General features: G+C 43.2%; 1 protein-coding gene across 1 annotated transcript in view; it reads left to right on the top strand.

The window, feature by feature from the left end:
• The window catches only part of LOC147421700 (proteasome subunit alpha type-1-B-like), a 28,895-nt gene extending 11,402 nt beyond the window's left edge, over window positions 1-17,493 (top strand). Inside the window, exon 2 of the mRNA XM_086502642.1 lies at window positions 16,768-17,493. Within this exon, the coding sequence (XP_086358768.1) occupies window positions 16,768-17,247 (480 nt within the window). The 3' untranslated portion in view covers window positions 17,248-17,493. The remainder of the gene's footprint in view (window positions 1-16,767) is intronic.
• The last annotated feature ends 2,210 nt before the right edge of the window (window positions 17,494-19,703 follow it).

The raw sequence follows: 19,703 nt of genomic DNA, 5'->3' as shown, positions 1-19,703 counted from the left end.
TCATCAGTGGCGTGTATTTATGGTATGCAATCGAGGAGGTTTGCGATTTCAAGGGGGGGGCGAGGACGTGGCAACTGTTCACTATGTCACGAGGACATGGCAACTGTTAACTTTAGTTGGTTTCTTTCCAATGATTTTTATTTTATTTTTGAGACCCTCTTTTTGAAGTTGCAAATGGTCGGACATTGTATGGCCAATGTGAACGGTAGTTTCACCTGCAGACAGGAAGAGTATCCACCAACTTATTAAGTGCGACGGGGGGACCTACATGATCTTGAACTGAGCCTAGACACCCTCTTACTATACGAATTCTAGTGCCGACCCAAGGCAGTGAACTCAATAAAGGCCAAGGTGGGATCACCAACAGAAAGTATCTAACGGCTGGGCCACATTGTACTTTTGGATGTGGTCCCAATGAGGATAGATGGTCAGATTGTAACAGACTTGGACACTCCAAGTCAAGAATCAACCGCGACAGCACCAAATAACCACTTCAAAACAATTCACAGATCACAATAGATTTGCACTGGCCCGACGGAGTTCCGTGCCTAGAGATATTGGCCCCAAAGATTGGCGCCCCTTTCGGTATTTCTTTTTGTATTAATCAATCATCAAAGTACAAGAGAGCGGTTAGGGTTTCACTCTCAGACTCTGTGTCCAGATGCTCTGAGAAGTGAGGCCCTCACCACTAATTTAAAGGTTACAAGGGATGCCCAAAAGCAGAGCCCCAAAAGCTTTTAAAATAAAAAGCATCAGTTCTCTCTCTCTCTTAGAGTCTTTTCTCTTTTTTATAAAAAAAAGCAAAATTCGCGTCGCTCATTATTTTCCAAAAAAATAAAAATAAAAAATAAAAAATATATTTTTTCCAGCCTCCGCGATTTTCAGAAATTAGGGTTTGCAGGAATTTTAGGGTTTCTGGCAGAAATTAGGGTTTCTGCTGTCCGCCACGTCATCACTTTGTGACATACCTACCCCCCTCTTGAGAGCATTGTAATTGACCGCGATTACGCCTGCAAAACCGACAAAAGCCATAAACCGTCTTAGCAGACACTGATTGTTAGTACCTACGTACTAGGAACACACATCTAGCACATGTACAAAATCGACAGTCACATCACACGACATCACCAGACATCACAGGACATCACATGACATTCAACATTCATTTGGATCTTAGACCATAATTTATCGACAATGTAGCTAGCAATCATATCTAGGTCCAATCGGGACCTCATCGATGTCCGATTGACTAACCCCTATGGCAACCATGTCTATTCGAGATTAATCAGACCAAAATGTTGCAGTCATTTCGGCTATCAGTTCCTGCACTCACAAGAAGTCAAGAACAAATCAGTATCATAATCAGGAATTCCATTTCATAAAGTCATCTAGCAGAATATTGTCAGCTCTCAGTATCCCTGAAGCTCAAAGAGACATCAGTGACTTTAGTATCGAGGCATCTGTTGACAAAGGAGCGGAGTAACTCCCCTCTTGTGCATCCCACTGCACTAGATCTTCGGCCAAGCTGAGTTTCTGGGTTCCGTTTGGAGTAGACTATGCTAAACCAAAACATCGAGGTAAAGTTTCACAATCCGAGGAGTATCTGCTAGGTCCTCCTCCTCCATCCACTTCGCATCAAATGCAGGAAAGTTCTTGAACTAAACCAAGAACCGCCTTCGGACATTACCTTTCTTCATATCGTTATGTGCCAAAATCTGTTCATGAACAAGGATCTCCTCGTTTTCTTCCACTTCGGGTTGCTCATCAGGCTCCCCATCATCAGGCACATCACCCTTAACAGGGTTCAAGAGACTCATATGCAATGCATTATGAATCCTCCAAGTATCTAGCAGTTTCAATCGGAAGGAGACATCATTTATCTTGTCAGTGATTTGGAAAGGTCCGTAGTATCGCATACTAAGCTTTGGAAAAAGCCTCTCCTTTCCCTTTTTCTTTCGTAGGCATGCCTTCTCAAAACGTAAGAGCAACCAATTATCCTCCTTCATTTCAAGTCGCGACGATGGCGATCCGCTGCCTTTTTTTGTCGTTCTTGAGACTCCTGCAAAGTCTTGCGAACCTTGGTGAAAGCCATATCCAAATCTCGCGAATATTCATCCGCTTCAAATATCTAATCTTTCGTGCTCAGGAAGGATGGAACCTTCGCAGCACTTTCAACAATCTCACATGGCGTCTTCCCCGTCGAAGAGTGTATCGTGTTATTGTAGGAAAATTCCACCAAAGGTAAGTTCTTTTCCCATTGAGTCTTTTGATCCGAGATACAAGACTTCAGTAAATCTAAAATCACTGAATGGACAATCTCAAATTGCCCGTCAGTCTGCAAGTGGAACGATGACGAGAACTCCAATTGCGTGCCAATGTTCTCCCAAATTGCCTTTCAAAACAAACTCATAAATCTGGGGTCTCTGTCGGAGACAATCGTCTCAGACGTGCCATGTAATCGGAAAATCATCGTGATCATTCTGTGTTCTTGGGAGATAAAAAATGAAATCCATTGCAATACTTTCCCAGGGGTGGGTGGGTATGGGTAAAGGCTGTAACAATCCCTGTGCCTTATGCCTATCAAACTTGACCTTCTGGCATACCAAGCAACTGGGCACAAACTCTTCCACATCCTTTTTGAGTCTCGGCCCAAAGAAGTATCTCTCTACCCCCTTCATGGTGGTAGCAATGCCGCGGTGACCCGTAAAAGGTGGACAGTGGCATTCAGTCATAACCTTATCCCTCAACGGTTGTGTAATGCACAACATAGTCTTTTTCATCAAGTAGCCTTCCCGAAGGGAGTATCTAGCTACTGTCTCCCCATCCCGTATCCGTGTGAAAATATCTGCAAAATCTGTATCTGTGGCATACTGATCGATCATATCCTCGAAGCTCCCATGATGTATCGCGGAAACAGCCAGAACCAACGGTTTCCGAGACAAAGCATCTGCCACCACATTCTTCTGTCCTCCTTCAAAAGAGCTTCCCGATCCTTCACTTTGCCCCAAAAAGCGGCAAAGTTTGTATTTTCATTCATTTGATTCGGTGCAAGTCCACGCCATGTGGTACTAGTTCTGCTTTTCTATTTGCCTTTTTTGCCACATTCCTCAGCTGTCTCGAACTCTCAGGCTTGTCGTCGTCTTTATCATTCTGTTCTTTTTGTGCCTTTTTAGGGCACTTCGCGGAGATATGTCCATGTTCCCCGCATCCAAAGCACTTCCCCTCTCTGATGAAGCGAGCTGTCTCCTCAGGAGTAAGCTTGGGTCGTGCATCCTTTTTTCTCTGGGTTGCTCTTTTTCTTTCAACTTTCATTCCCAGAAGTGTGTTCGGCTCGTTGTGTCATGGCCTTATCTGTGGGGTAGGTCAAATTGCCAGAGTGAATGGCAAAGCCCCGCTTCGCATGACTCATCAACTCCTAAATAGAAGTTGACTTCTGTTCCAAGCAGTGATCTCGGATCTCTGTAGGTAGACCCAACGTAAACCGCTCAATTTGTTCTCTGAACGAGATCTTCTTGAATGAAGAGATGGGTAGAAAAGAGCTCCAGAATCTTTCACAATAAGCATTGATTGTATCTTTCTTGGTCATCCGAAGATGGTTCCAAGCAACTCGTACATCTCGTTCATATTCTTGTGTCAACCAAGAAGAAATAAAAAGCTTCTTAAATTTCAGCCATTTAACTGGCGCACTCTTGTTAAAAGAAGCGTGGACCACCAAGTACGAGCATTCCCCTTAAGGTAAGAGGTAGCTCTCCGAATCTTGGAGTGCTCTGAATATCGTCCTCCCGCGAAAGCGATGTCAAATTGTTGTATAAAAGACAAAGCCTTCGAAGCATCTGAGTATCCTGAAAAGTGTCAAACTTGATCGAGTGGCCACCTTCCTTAAACTCTCGGACTTTCTTGCTTTTATCTTCGAGAAAGTCATACTGGTTGGCTTTGTAAAAATTCTTCTTGTTCGCATAAAACTTTCCGTCATCGGAATCTGAGCTGTCTGTAGACGAGTCCTCAGTAGAACTGTCAGTCTCTGGGCGAGATGTAGCCTTCTTCTTGCCCTTTCCGAAGCTTTGTTTCTTGCTTCGCTTTTTACCTTTTCTGTCTTCTTCGCTCGAATCTGAAGAGCTAGAAGAACTGTCAGAAGAAGAAGAAGAAGAAGAATTGGGTACTCCTTCAAATCGAACACGCTTCTTCTGTTTCTTTGCCTTGTCAAATGTCGACCGACGACCCAAATATCCCGGGAAGTCAGTGCCTTTCTTCTGCTTTTTGCCGTGCTTTCTGCCTTTCTTTTGTACGTCGAGAAGCTGAGCAATCCATGCATCAACCACATTCTCTAGTTCCTTCTCTGTATATTTCTTGGAGGCAGAAGGTTTCTTGAGAGTGGGTTTCGGGAGTGGTGTTGTGGTTCTCTGCCACTCCGTCTGTACCTCTTCCAAAGAGGTCTGGTTCATATATTTTGGCATCTTCAGGTCCTTGGCAAAATTGAGCATCATCTTTGTTGCATCGCCAATCAATTGACGACGCTCCATCTCTCTTTGCTCCGCTTGAGTAGGACGAGGCAGGCCATACTCTCTGTCTGAATCTTCGTTGTGATCCCAGCCCGCATCTCCAGATGCAGAGGGAGTCGACTGATCATTGCCTGAAGCCATAGGTGCCGCGGGATTTTTTTTTTTTCGGGGATCGGATTTCCCGTAGAAGAGAAATCGGCCGTGCTCTGATACCACTGTAACAGACTTGGACACTCCAAGTCAAGAATCAACCGCGACAGCACCAAATAACCACTTCAAAACAATGGAGCATCTTGTCCTTGCTAACACTTGCCCAATATTTTTGCACAAGTTATGCAATGTAAGACGCTTTGTAGATGATCTTTTTGTCCCTGACGTTCCTTCTTTTCAAGATTTTATGTACTTGAATTCGAGTTCTGTAGGCGGAGGAATTTATCCCAAGGAGTTTTGTGAACTTAACTGTACCACAAATAGTGATTGTTGTGCCTTTTTAGACCTTAAGATTTTTCAGACTCCCTTGGGATTAGAAGTAGATATCTATGATAAGCGCCTTGAACCAAAATATGCCAATCAAAAAATCATCCGCATGCCTCACATTTCTTCGGACATTTCTCTTTTAGCTAAGACGGTGTCATTTGCTCTCAACTATTTAGATTTTCTCGTCTTTGTTCTAGTAAATCTACTTTTGTTGTTCAATCTTGCCATCTTATTTCTTTACTAGTTGAAAAAGGATACTCATTCAAAAGAATCATGAAAAAAGTTCGTTCATTTTTGCATCGTAGTAAGTTTATTTTTAGTGTTTCTTCCTTTGGAATGTTCAAGATAATCAGTAGTAAATTCAATAGAAGTGGGGAGCTAAAAAGCCCACTTATTGTTTGACTTAATAACACCTTATGTTGTTGTTTTGATCTTTAGCGCTTCTAGTATTTTCACTATAGCTTGACAATTGCTAGCCTTTATCATGGCTGAGTATGCCCATCACCTCCGGAGGGTGATAGAAACTCAGCTCGTTGGTTTTGTAGAGTACGTTCAAAGCATGAATGACCTCTATATAAACCTGCACCTACTCTTGGGCACTGACGACGTGAGTAGGGATGTCATAGCTGTTGTCCAAGCTATGCATGATAAAGGTGATAATCTTATTCTTCCTGTTTGGACAAGCAGTAAAGTTGAGATCACATATTGTCAAGTTTGGTTCTTTGGTCTTCGTAGGTTTGTACTAGTATTCGTTTTTCGATTTCATATTTAGCTTACCTGAGGACTTAAGAATGTGTTCCGTTATAAGTTGTTGTGTGAAGTTTGATTTCTAGGATTATGTTTTTAAGACGTCTTTTCCTTTTTTTTGCTTAAAGTTGAGTACTTGTTTTAAGCTAAGTTGGTTGCGTCAACTTATTTTACACATGCCTTTTCTAAAAACATTTTTAAGTTAATAATGTTTTGTTTTATCTAGTTTTGTTTCGAAGCAAACAAAGTGATTTAGTTTGTTTGTTTTTGTTTTTCTCTTCTTTTCGTGTGTCCCTTGCTTTTATTCCCTCACCACTAATTTAAAGGTTACAAGGGATGCCCAAAAGCAGAGCCCCAAAACCTTTTAAAATAAAAAGCATCAGTTCTCTCTCTCTCTTAGAGTCTTTTCTCTTTTTTTATAAAAAAAAACAAAATTCGCGTCGCTCATTATTTTCCAATATATATATATATATATTTTCAGCCTCCGCGATTTCCAAAAATTAGGGTTTTTGGCAAAAATTAGGGTTTGCAGGAATTTTAGGGTTTTTGGCAGAAATTAGGGTTTCTGCTGTCCGCCAGGTCATCACTTTGTGACACAGATGACCAGTGGGAGCCCAACGAAAGCATTTACTAAAAATTAGGGAACTTCTATTTTGGGCCGTGAAATGTGTTCGCGTCATTACATTCGGAATGACAAGGGGAACATTTTACAACTCTGTCGCGAAGTCAACTGGGCAACCAGTCGGGAGATTTTTAGGCGGCAACCTCGAAACGGGAACTGCACTCCATCTTTTAGAGTTGCATTCACAACAAGATCCCCCTCTCGTATCCGATGGCGGGCGACAACCTCCTCACAAATGTGGAACCTCTAAGAGCAACCCCGCCCCTCCTAGGTTTGCAAGGTACGCACGAGAGTAATTGCCAAGGGTAGAGAAGGCAGAGATTTGCGCTAATTCAAGGGATCTAGAGAGAGGGAGGGTGATTTAGGGAAAATGCTAGAGAGAAAAACGTTGCTAGAGAGAGAAAATGTTGATACAGAGAAAAAAATGCTAGAAAGAGAGACCCAACGAGGCAGTGGGCACTTGCATGACCATATAAATGACCATAGCCACCTGGCAATTATACTAGTTTTCTCTCTTAACCCGTTTTAAAACGTTCCAACGTTTCATTTCTTTGGATAGGAAGCGGATATTTCTGCATTCCAAGCCCTTGAAATGGTGTTTCCTTATCACTATGGTCTTGTCCAATTCATGTGCTGGTTTCATCTCTACTACCATAGCTGACCTCTTTAGCATTTTGTGAAGCACTCACAATCGATGGCCAATCGTGGCTTTGAAATCGCCCAAGAGTATCACATCTCTCTCTCTCTCTCTCTCTCTCTCTCTCTCTCTCTGTCTCTCTCTCTCTCTGTGTGTGTGTGTGTGTGTGTGTGTGTGCGCGCGCGCGCAACAGCTTATACAACTCTTGTATTAACTACAAGAAAGGGAAAATTTCAAAGGGGATGGGTACCTCCGACCTAGTAGTGACCCTACAGAAAGCTAGGGCACTTAGTCAATTGACCCTAAATAGCTCAAAATGATGAAAATCAGCCCATAATTCATGGTCTGCTTTCAAAGGGGTCCTAGTAATAGAGAAGGTTGGTGTGCCAAGAAGGTTTAAGGGTTTTTTTCATTTGGGAGGGGGGCTGAGGCAAAAGCGGCAACAAACTTGATATATTTTGTGTAAGGTGCAGCGGAAGTGAATGTTGAACTTTGCTCAAGATGAGTGCTCCGAACTGTGCTCAAGGGTTCCTTTTACTTACGGAAGGGAGAGCCTTCCGTTCCTTTAGTGAGAGAGTGCAAATGATCACAAACAAAGTGGTAAACACTATGAATGAGGTGCTGAGAGTGAGAGATAGAGAGAGAAGAATACGACTTCAGAATGTTGTCAAACCCTCCTCCGAAGGCCCCACTCTCTATGGCGAGAGCGGTCTACTATTGATTGCATAAATCTCCACAATGCAATGGACTTGCCGACGATGTCCACGACGACGAGACGGGCTGAAATCTGCAAATCTTGTATCTGTTGAATTCTGACTATGTCGAGGACGACGGTGATGACGACGATGCGACGACGACGCGCTGAAAATGCAGATCCTGAAATCTGCGTATAGTGGGCTGAATCTGCAAACGCTTGCTGATCTGACCGTGTGGCGAGGATCTGCTGTGGGAAGGTGAGATCTGCGAGGTTTGGGAGCTACGGTACGGAGCCTGATTGCTGAAAATTGAAAACGCTAATGCAAATCTGGGATCTGTCGCTCGTCAAGGAATTGCAAATGCTAGGCTAATCTGCAACTCCAAAAACGTTAGGGCTGATGCTGCAGAAATGCTAGGGAAACTGTTGGAAATCTGTTGACGCCAGGCCGCTCTGCAATGCTGAAAAACGATGGGGCTGATTTGCATTTGAAAAACGCTGGTTGGTCTTTGGTGGCTGAAAACACTGTGTTCTCTTGCCGGTCTTACTGAGAAGATGCTTTTCAGATGGTACCTGCTGCCTCTTCGCCAGAAAGTGCTGATGCTAGGTTTCTTATATATTAGCTCGGCCAATTTGCCCTACCTAGTTTTCCAACAAAGTCACTTATCAATAATAAGTGAAAAATGGCTAAAATAGGGAAAATGGATCTGTGCACTGTAAAAATGCTCGTGATGGCTATTGATTGTAATCTGATGATCATGCTGTGTGCAACCGGAGGATATGCATCTACTCTAAGTGCCTGGACATGCACGATCTGTGAACAGACTCACAAAAGTGCCAGAACACTTCCTAAGCTAGGATAACTGAACCCTTGTCATGAAGTAGCTTGTTCACGTACACATAGGGTTAATAAATGTGCATGTGACATCCCCTCCTTTTCAAAGTGAGGTATTGGTACCGAACTGTATGGCGACGAGGGAGATCGCCAACAGCGTCTGGAATCTTGGAAAGGACTCTTTGCCGGCCCACTCTGATGCGTGGGTCATGCGATACTTGGAACTTCATAAAGGTTTGCAACGCTTGCTTCTTTGGGCTGTGCCGAAAGCGACACAAAGTCATCTGTGGCTGCATGAAAGCTCCAACTTCGGCTATAGTCGTGGATCTTCCTTCTTCAAGAATCTCCGAGGAGAAAAATTCTTGAAACCACTTCCAACACAAAAACATGAATATATCCATTCCATGTAAAGTGACTGAAAAAAGACTATTCTTTCGAAAAAACTGTGCATGCAATGCAGATGAACAAAGTGACGGAGTGCCAAACCGTTCATCAAACACACACAAAAAATGGAAATCGAAACTTGTCTTTCTAATCTAAATCTATCAACTATGGCAAATCACAATGGAAACGCCGATGCTTGATGCTCAATCCTTCTTGTGCTCTTTCGGATAGTGTGCCATGCCAAGGAAGAGACATGGAATGTGAATTCCTTGAATGCATCATCTTTTCATGAGTAATCCGCATACATCCGTGCTCATTCATGAGTGAATCGTGTTCATCGTACAATATGTCATGCGTATGTAAAGGGATCACATAAAGACGGTGACTAAAATACAGGAAACCGTCACGAATGAAACACTCGAACAATGCGTACTGACTAATCATGCGCATACACAATACTTCCTGTGGGGGTTCCTTAGATCTTGACTCGAGAGCTAAGATCGCTTCTTCGTGAGATCGAATTTGCAATGACTAGAAAAAGCATCAACTAAACTATCATCCTTGTAAACAATCACATCTTTATCCTGCAAATCATCATGCTTGCGAGTAATCACATCTATATCTTGTAAATCATGTGTATCGTGCTTTGGAGAAGACAAGACTGAAAGAGTCTCCTTTTCCTGATTCTTTTCAATCTTCGCCTGCACATTAGAAATGAGAGATGAAGAATGAACAAATTGCTCCCCACGAATGACAACGGGAGAGTCACTTTTGGCATTGAAAGTGAAAGTATCTTCCGCCCAATCAATGAGTGGGGTATGCTCACGAAACCATCGAATGCCTAAAAGCATATCACATCCTGAAAGAGGAGAGACTATAAATTTCCTGCGGAAGGACGCTTGTTGAACAGTGAACAACACACCAAGGCATTCTCTTGTAATGGGAGAGTCCATACCGGGAGCGAAGCTCGACACCTTGAATGGAGATGTCTTGCTAACCTCCAAGTGGGTTCTTTCGACAAGAGGGGGACTATGCATACTACCAGAATTAAACAAGACCACCATGTGTTGACCATTCACATGACCATAACATTTCATGAGAGACTTATCAATGGGAGGATCATGAGAAACTTGGGACACACTAGTGTTCTCATTTATGGCATTAACAGAGGATGTGGGTTCTGTGGGCTCTTTTGATTTGTTAGATTCAATCTTAGGACATGTTCGTTTTATGTGACCCTTGATGTGACAATGATAACATCGACCTTCCTTAGAATAAATGCTTTGTTCTTCTCACCTAATGTATCCTCCTAAAATTCCTTGTGTTGCTTTTTCATTTGGGGTGAGCTTAGGTTTAGCAAGTGTGTTAGCTTTACCCTTAGATTCATTGTGTGAGTTCTTTTTAGAGAGACTAGAGGAAGATTGGTTAGAAGAGTTACCATTCTTACCATTTTGAAGGTTCTGAGAAGTCTGAGTGGTACTTGGAGAAGTCTTAGGCTTTCCCTTATTGTGCTTCATCTTTTGTGCGAGAGAAATCGCTACCGCCTTGTTGAGATCTACGGGGTCGAGGACTTCGACATCAAACCTGATATAGTCGTCCAACTCGAAAATGAAAGCCTCTTTGCGCTTCACATCCGATTTGCGTAATTGGGTGCCAAGCTGCAAAACACGGTTAGAAAAAGACATGACTAGGGTGTCATTTTGCTTGAGGTTGCGCCAATCTTCTTTTAACCGTGCCAGGTACTGATGTGGCAAGAACCGCGCCTTGATCTTGTCTTGGAAGTCGGCCCAACTGAAAGAGAGGGGCACGTCGTCCTCGGCTTCCTCTAGGTGTGCGGCCAATTGCTCCTCTTGCGATGCTTGATACCAATTAATGGCATCACTGACAAGATACATGACTGCCGTCAAAACTTTGCTATTCCCTGTCTTCTTAGTTGTCGCAAAATAAGCATTAAATTGATGCAACCAAGAATGAGCATCCATCTTACAATCATACTTATTGAATGTCAACTTCTCTGTGACGGGGTTGTTGGAGTTCGCATCTCGGCTTGTGCCACTTGATGAACCACCAACATCTTTGACCGGCCTGGGCTTTGAGGTAAGTACCTGTAGGACCAGCTCTTGCATGCCTTGGTCTCTCTGTGCCTCACGCTCTAACTCCAAGGCCGCTCGTCTATCTTGTGCCGCCAAGCGCGCTTGCTCACTCTCACGCTCCAAGGCTACCCTTCTGTCTTCAACCGCCAAGCGCGCTTGCTCGTGCTCACGCTCCAAGGCTAACCGTCTTTTTTCGAGCTCGCGATCCAATTCTGCCTTTCTTTCCTTGGGCTCGCAATCCAATTCTGCCTTCCTTTCTTCGTGCTCCAAGATTGCCTTTCTTTCTTCGCGTGCGCGCTCCAAGATTGCTTTTCTTTCTTCGGCCGCCAAGCGCTCTTGCTCACGCTCGCGATCCAAGGATTCCTCTCTTTCTTCGCGCTCATGCTCCAAGGTGGCGCGTTGCGCTTCTTCTTGTAACATCATGTCCATCATCATCTTGACCAAAGCCTCCATAGGATTTGGTGCAATCCTTGGCGTAGATGGGGAGGTGGGAGGGTCGGAAAAATGTAACAAACTTGGACACTCCAAGTCAAGAATCAACCGCGACAGCACCAGATAACCACTTCAAAACAATTCACAGATCACAATAGATTTGCACTGGCCCGGCGGAGTTCCGTGCCTAGAGATATTGGCCCCAAAGATTGGCGCCCCTTTCGGTATTTCTTTTTGTATTAATCAATCATCAAAGTACAAGAGAGCGGTTAGGGTTTCACTCTCAGACTCTGCGTCCAGATGCTCTGAGAAGTGAGGCCCTCACCACTAATTTAAAGGTTACAAGGGATGCCCAAAAGCAGAGCCCCAAAAGCTTTTAAAATCAAAAGCATCAGTTCTCCCTCTCTCTTAGAGAGTCTTTTCTCTTTCTTTTATAAAAAAAAGCAAAAGCAAAATTCACGTCGCTCATCATTTTCATTTTTTTTTTTAATAATCCGCCTCCGCGATTTTCGGAATTTAGGGTTTTTGGCAAAAATTAGGGTTTGCAGGAATTTTAGGGTTTTTGGCAGAAATTAGGGTTTCTGCTGTTTGCCACGTCATCACTTTGTGACATACCCCCCTCTTGAAAGCATTGTAATCGACCGCGATTACGCCTGCAAAACCGACAAAAGCCATAAACCGTCTTAGCAGACACTGAGTGTTAGTACCTACGTACTAGGAACACACATCTAGCACATGTACAAAATCGACAGTCACATCACAGGACATCACCAGACATCACAGGACATCACATGACATTCAACATTCATTCGGATCTTAGACCATGATTTATCGGCAATGTAGCTAGCAATCACATCTAGGTCCAATCGGGACCTCAACGATGTCCGATTGACTAACCCCTATTGCAACCATGTCTATTCGAGATCAATCAGACCAAAATGCTGCAGTCATTTCGGCTATCAGTTCCTGCACTCACAAGAAGTCAAGAACAAATCAGTATCATAATCAGGAATTCCATTTCATAAAGTCATCCAGCAGAATACTGTCAGCTCTCAGTATCCCTGAAGCTCAAAGAGACATCAGTGACTTTAGTATCAAAATCGAGGCATCTGTTGACAAAGGAGTGGAGTAACTCCCCTCTTGTGCATCCCACTGCACCAGATCTTCGGCCAAGCTGAATTCTGGGTTCCATTTGGAGTAGACTATGCTAAACCAAAAGCATCGAGGTAAAGTTTCACAATCTGAGGAGTATCTGCTAGGTCCTCCTCCTCCATCCACTTCGCATCAAATGCAGGAAAGTTCTTGAACTTAACCAAGAACCCGCCTTCGGACTTTACCTTTCTTCGTATCATTATGTGCCAAAATCTGTTCAGGAACAAGGATCTCCTCGTTTTCTTTCACTTTGGGTTGCTCATCAGGCTCCCCATCATCAGGCACATCACCCTTAACAGGGTTCAAGAGACTCACATGCAATGCATTATGAATCCTCCAAGTATCTGGCAGTTTCAATCGGAAGGAGACATCATTTATCTTGTCAGTAATCTGGAAAGGTCCGTAGTATCACATACTAAGCTTTGGAAAAAGCCTCTCTTTTCCTTTTTTCTTTCTTAGGTGTGTCTTCTCAAAAGTAAGAGCACCCAATCATCCTCCTTCAATTTCCAGTCGCGACGATGGCGATCCGCTGCCTTTTTCTGTCGTTCTTGAGACTCCTGCAAAGTCTCGCGAACCTTGGCAAAAGCCGTATCCAAATCTCGCGAATATTCATCCGCTTCAAATTTCTAATCTTTCGTGCTCAGGAAGGATGGAACCTTCGCAGCAGTTTCAACAATCTCACATGGCGCCTTACCCGTCGACGAGTGTATCGTGTTATTGTAGGCAAATTCCACCAAAGGTAAAAATCTTTCCCATTGAGTCTTCTGATCTGAGATATAAGACTTCAATAAATCTAGAACCACTGAATTGGCAATCTCGCATTGCCCGTCAGTCTGCGGGTGGAACGATGATGAGAACTGCAACCGCGTGCCAATGTTCTCCCAAATTGCCTTCCAAAACAAACTCGTAAATCTGGGGTCTCTGTCGGAGACAATTGTCTCAGGCATGCCATGTAATCTGAAAATCTGGGCCACAAACAGTCTCGCCAAGTGATCCGGCTTGACTGTTTTCTTCACTGGAATGAAATGAGCCTGTTTGCTAAACTTGGACACTCCAAGTCAAGAATCAACCGCGACAGCACCAGATAACCACTTCAAAACAATTCACAGATCACAATAGATTTGCATTGGCCCGGCGGAGTTCCGTGCCTAGAGATATTGGCCCCAAAGACTGGCGCCCCTTTCGGTATTTCTTTTTGTATTAATCAATCATCAAAGTACAAGAGAGCGGTTAGGGTTTCACTCTCAGACTCTGCGTCCAGATGCTCTGAGAAGTGAGGCCCTCACCACTAATTTAAAGGTTACAAGGGATGCCCAAAAGCAGAGCCCCAAAAGCTTTTAAAATCAAAAGCATCAGTTCTCCCTCTCTCTTAGGGAGTCTTTTCTCTTTTTTTTATAAAAAAAAGCAAAAGCAAAATTCGCGTCGCTCATCATTTTCATTTTTTTTTTTAATAATCCGCCTCCGCGATTTCCGGAATTTAGGGTTTTTGGCAAAAATTAGGGTTTGCAGGAATTTTAGGGTTTTTGGCAGAAATTAGGGTTTCTGCTGTCTGCCACGTCATCACTTTGTGACAAAAAACCTCCTGGTGGGGAAATTTTTTCTTTGCCACTTCCATGCTCATCAGCTCCATGCGAAGTATCCATTCCGCTTTGGGTGAGGACCATACACTGAAGTCTTGGGTTCTTAAGTTCACGAGGGTTCTTGTGTTCTTGGGTTCTTGAGTTCTTGAGGTTTTCGAGGTTCTTCTTTTGCTTGCAATCTGTGTTAGAGAAGGATCTTCTCTTACTCGAGCTCCTCTCTTTCCCGGGGCGCACCCCTTGGCTGCCTTGTGCTCACACCAAGGTTGCTTTTTCCCACCTCATGTCGATTGGACGGCCGCTAAGTGCACGGTCCGCTCTCAATGAGTGAAAAGAGAAACAAGGGGAGGTTGGACAAGCCCTTCTTTCTTCGGTTTCCTGTCACTCTTCAATAACACGATTAAAAATCGACATGCCAAGTGGACTTGGGTTACGTGTGATCGCAACAAGCAAAAAAAAATATTATGTGGTTCTTTCCTTGAGTGATACAAAACACTGCCAAAGCTCTGATACCAATGTAAGGTGCAGCGGAAGTGAATGTTGAACTTTGCTCAAGATGAGTGCTTCGAACTGTGCTCAAGGGTTCCTTTTACTTACGGAAGGGAGAGCCTTCCGTTCCTTTAGTGAGAGAGTGCAAATGATCACAAACAAAGTGGTAAACACTATGAATGAAGGTGCTGAAACTGAGAGATAGAGAGAGAAGAATACGACACCAGAATGTTGTCAAACCCTCCTCTGAAGGCTCCACTATGGCGAGAGCAGTCTACTATTGATTGCACAAATCTCCACAATGCAATGGACTTGCGGACGATGAGGACGACGACGAGATGGGCTGAAATCTGAAAACGCTAAGGGCTGAAATCTGCAAATCTTGTATTGCTGAATTCTGACTCTTATGTCAGTGACGACGGCGATGACGACGATGCGTTGGAAACGCAGATGCCGAAATCTGCGAATAGCGGGCTGAATCTGTAAACGCATGCTGATCTGATCGTGCGGCGAGGATTTGCTGTGGGAAGGTGAGATTTGTGAGGTTTGGGGGTTGCGGTACGGAGCTTGACTGCTGAAAATTGAAAACGCTGATGCAAATTTGGGATCTGTCGTCAAGGAACTGCAAACGCTAGGCTGACACGCAACTCCAAAAACGCTCAGGCTGATGCTGCAGAAACGCTAGGAAAATTGCTGGAAATCTGCTAATGCCAAGCCAATTTGCAACGCTGAAAAACGCTGGTTGGTCTTTGGTGGCTGAAAACACTGTGTTCTCTTGTCTGTCTTGCTGAGAAGGTGCTCTTCAGATGGTACCTGCTACCTCTTCTGCCAGAAAGTGCTAGCGCTAGGTTTCTTATATATTAGCTTGGCGAATTTGCCCTACCCAGTTTCCCAACAAAGTCACTTATTAATAATAAGTGAAAAATTGCTAAAATAGGGAAAATGATATGTGCACTGTAAAAATGCTCACGATGGCTACTGGCTGTAATTTGATGATCATGTTGTGTGCAACCAGAGGATATGCATCTGCTATAAGTGCCTGGACATGCACGGTCTGCGAACACTCACAAAAGTGCCAGAACACTTCCTAAGCTAGGCTAACTGAACCCTTGTCATGAAGTAGCTTGTCCACGTACACATAGGGTTAGATGTGCACGTGACATTTTGTCTCACAGGAGTGGAATAATGGATAATGATCGAGTTAGCTTCATAACTAGGAGGTTATGTGCTCGAGACCCTATGACTCCCCCTTGGACATGTAGGCTCACTTGATCAAGTTCCTCAGGCTGAGACGATTTGTTGGTATTCTGTGGCTATTTCACCACTCATAACATCTTGGTTGGTCCCATTCAAGAGGTGGATATATTCAGTCTAAGCATTGTCTTGAGGCTTCAGAAGTCCTCCTAGAATGAGACAAAAGAAAATTGGATCTTATAGAGTGAGATGAAAGAAATCACATGCAAGACAAAAGCACATCTGCATGTTTGATTTCTTTGTTCATTCAACTGCAAGAAGCTTGTACAAGGATGCATAATGCATGGCTATGATGCAAGGAAAGTGGATGGATTATGGAACTTCATGGGTTCACACGATGTTGAGAGCCAAACAGGTGCTAAACAAATGGGTGAAACTTCCTAAACAACATTTCCTACGATTTGGAAGGCCAAAATGTCATCCTCACTTAAACACATAGATTATATATATATTGCATAAGGTAAGACCGCCCTATCTGTTTATGTCGGTTGTCTGTGGTTGAGTCTATGTCTGTTGTCCATTCTGATTGCCTTCAGAGTAAGGTTCCTGCCTATGGTTCATGACCTTGGGACCATGAATATTTGGAAGGGGGATTTGTCAACCGACGTGTGTAGCCCCCTTTGTATGTACGGCGGAAAAATAGATTCGACCAAATATTTTTCCATGGAGTAAAGAATTTTGCAGAGCTCTACCTCTGCATAGGTGGTTTTCCTATCAATGGCCCTTTGTTCTAGTGTGCAAGCTGATTGCCTAACTTCATGACAGTAACATATCAGCCTCTCGTGGATTATGTGGTTTATCTGCTTTAAGTGGTTAAGATGCTGTAGTTTAATTACCAGGAAGATGTCTTCATTCTTTGAACTTTTTGCTGATAGGTGTGCACTCAACGATCATGGAAGCGCCCTTATGGAGTGGGATTGCTTGTGGGAGGCCTTGACGAAACTGGTCCCCATTTGTACCAGAACTGCCCTTCTGGGAATTATTTTGAGTACCAGGCGTTTGCCATTGGTTCACGGTCTCAAGCAGCAAAGACTTATTTGGAGAGAAAGTTTAACACATTCATGGACTGCTCAAGAGATGAGCTGATTCGCCATGCTCTCTTTGCTGTTAAAGAGTCGCTACAGGATGAGGAGTTGAGTGTGACAAACTGCAGTGTGGCTGTCTTAGGGATCGAGGAGCCTTTCCATGTTTTAGATGTCAAGGCTTTGCAGGGTTTTATTGACAGCTTAGAAGAGAAAAAGGAAGCTGGTGAAGGAGATGTGACAGTAGAGGGCGAGCCGGTTGAGGGAACGGCAGGGCCAGTGGCAGCGGCTGCTGAAGAACCAGGTGATGGTCCAGCTCCTATGGAGAGCTGAGTAATGTCTTTACAGATGAGGTAAGACATTTATGCCCTTCAAAATCAAGGTAAGGTATATTGCAAAGGGTCAAGATGGTCCCAAGACTCTGACCTGATTTTTTGTGTGATATACTAGAATGGGCTTGCTCAACACGATACAATTTTGCTGAACTTACTTCGTAGAGACCTTTCTCCTCTTTCAACATTTCAGGTTGCTGAGTTGAGAAGTCATTTAAGAAGTAAAGTGAAGTCTGTGTGTTTCATACTGATGAGTGCAGGCTGTTGGTGGAATCAGAGGGTTAAATTAGTGATTGCTCGTCGCAATCGTATTATACTGTTTCTGTTCTTTAGGTGGGTTTTATTGTGTTTGATTCGGAAAAAGGGTTGCATAGGCTTTCAATCCCCCTGTTTATTTGGATCAGAGATTTTGATTTAGTCCGTTTCATCTGACTTTCATACTTGCGTAGCTGCTGCTTCTAAGCTCTCTTGTAGTCTCAATTCTATTAGGACTCCAAGAAAAACGTTGTATGCTATGTTTTGGTCTTCGACAAGGTGCTTATGATTCTGATTATAATTAGATCTTTGTTTGGCATAGTAGAGAAATTGTCTTTAATGGCTTGCCACAGGTAAAAATTAAATGTCCTTATTCCAAGTTCTGTGATTGCCTTAGCATACGGTTTGCAAAATTATAGATTTTAGCCTAAGGACTTGGGACGATTTTGATGTCTATGTATGTTTGTCCATTTTCTGACCTTATTTTGCTAAAAGGATAGTGGGATCTACAGCTGATATAGAACATTATCATCATCTGTGAGGCTTTGTTTTATACATATTTAATCTGTCTAGGTTCGTTCGCCATGCTATTTCAGTGTGCGCATTCTTTGGAGAGCCAAGGTGCACTTAAGGTGCCTCCCTTTTGAGCATAGTGTGCATCAGCATTTTCATTCGCTGCCTTAGAAGTGAATTGAAAATAAGCCTTCTCCATTTGCTTATGAAAGGCAAACCTTCTCCAATCTTGTTGATTGCAGATGTGCGTCCGTCCAGAAGTTCTAGGAGAGTCCGTTTAATGGAGGTGTTTAATAGGTAAAGTAGCTCGATAGCCAGGTCTGTCGAAGTTCAGTTGAGGAACACCTAAACACACCTGAATTTTTATACGCCGACGCTCTTAATACATCTTGCCTACTACTCTATCCCTGCCTCTCAACATCAGCCTTTACTCACCCTTTACCAGCCTCATTACCTTGACCCTAAGCATCCTGCATGGATTCTCTCAAGGCCAACTGTAGAGCTTACAGCTCTGTTGATAACCAAGGCAACCAAAAGGTAGTCAACCCATGGCCTGCCAATCTACAAGGTGTGTCGAACAGGAAGCCCTCCAACATCTGTCCCGGTTCTTTGTGGTTGAGCTATTTTGATGTATAGCCTCCTTGCCACCATGTTTTAGGCCGTTATATTTCATGAAGGGTATGCTGTTCCCCAGCAAGCCCAATAGCTCAATATGGTTACTGCCTGTATCAAATACTACTACTTGCTGTTCTTAACATCTGCTTTAATGAACCCTTTCTCCATTGTTGGGGCTGAAAGTTCTTTGGAGAGTCTCTTTCCCACTCCCCAACAGATCCAAGAGCTAAAAAATCTGGATCATCACGGCCTTTATCAAACAATACTTCCACATACCCTTTTCAATGTCTGCTTTAATCAACCCTTTTACTATTGCAAGTACTAAAATTCCTATTCTAGCCCCTCTTTTTGGCTTGCCCAAAGGGCTGGCATTAGTAATACCTTGGATTTTTGCCTTGGCTAAAATTCAGTATTTTCTTTATTAACTTGACAAAATTCTTCTATTGGTAGAGAGGAAGATCTAGTGGTTCTATGATTACCAAATCCTTGATTTCTAGTAAAAGTTTTAATGACAGACACCATAGTGATCCCAACATGGTTTTTGGTGCATAACTTTCTCTTTGTTGCGAGTTGTGAGTCATCAACTGTGTTTTGTGTTTGTTTGTGTGTGTGTGTGTGTACACACACACACACACACACACACACACACACACACACACACACAACGTTCCTTAGTATATTGGACCGTATCCTTCTCCCTTGACTTGTCTGTTGTCGTCTTCATCAGCATCCCTTCTTGCTATAGCTTGTGCCCACTTGGTACTATTTTCAATGATTTGATTTACTTTGAAAAAAGAGTAGCAAAAAAATGTCATTACAAATTACTTGTTGAAGATGGCCATGGAAAGATACCTTGAGACCTTCATTTAGCTTTACAAAATCTAGTGCTGGGAATAATTCCTTGAAAGCATTCTCTATTTAGGTAACTTTCGTAGTTCTGGAGGATATTTTTTGCGAAAGTCTCTAAAATCCACAGAAGTGGCTATTATTTTACAGCGCTAGTGTTAGTGCTGTCAAAATCTTTCAAAGAAAATGTTTTCCACTAATTTTTTTCCTTTTTCTTCTTCTTTTCAT

This window comes from Adiantum capillus-veneris, chromosome 27 (genome assembly GCF_014529385.1).
Source record: "Adiantum capillus-veneris isolate H3 chromosome 27, ASM1452938v2, whole genome shotgun sequence".
In the NCBI taxonomy this organism is placed as follows: Eukaryota; Viridiplantae; Streptophyta; class Polypodiopsida; order Polypodiales; family Pteridaceae; genus Adiantum; species Adiantum capillus-veneris.
Note: the sequence above shows the minus strand (reverse complement) of the source record. Positions and strands in the feature narration are given on the sequence as shown.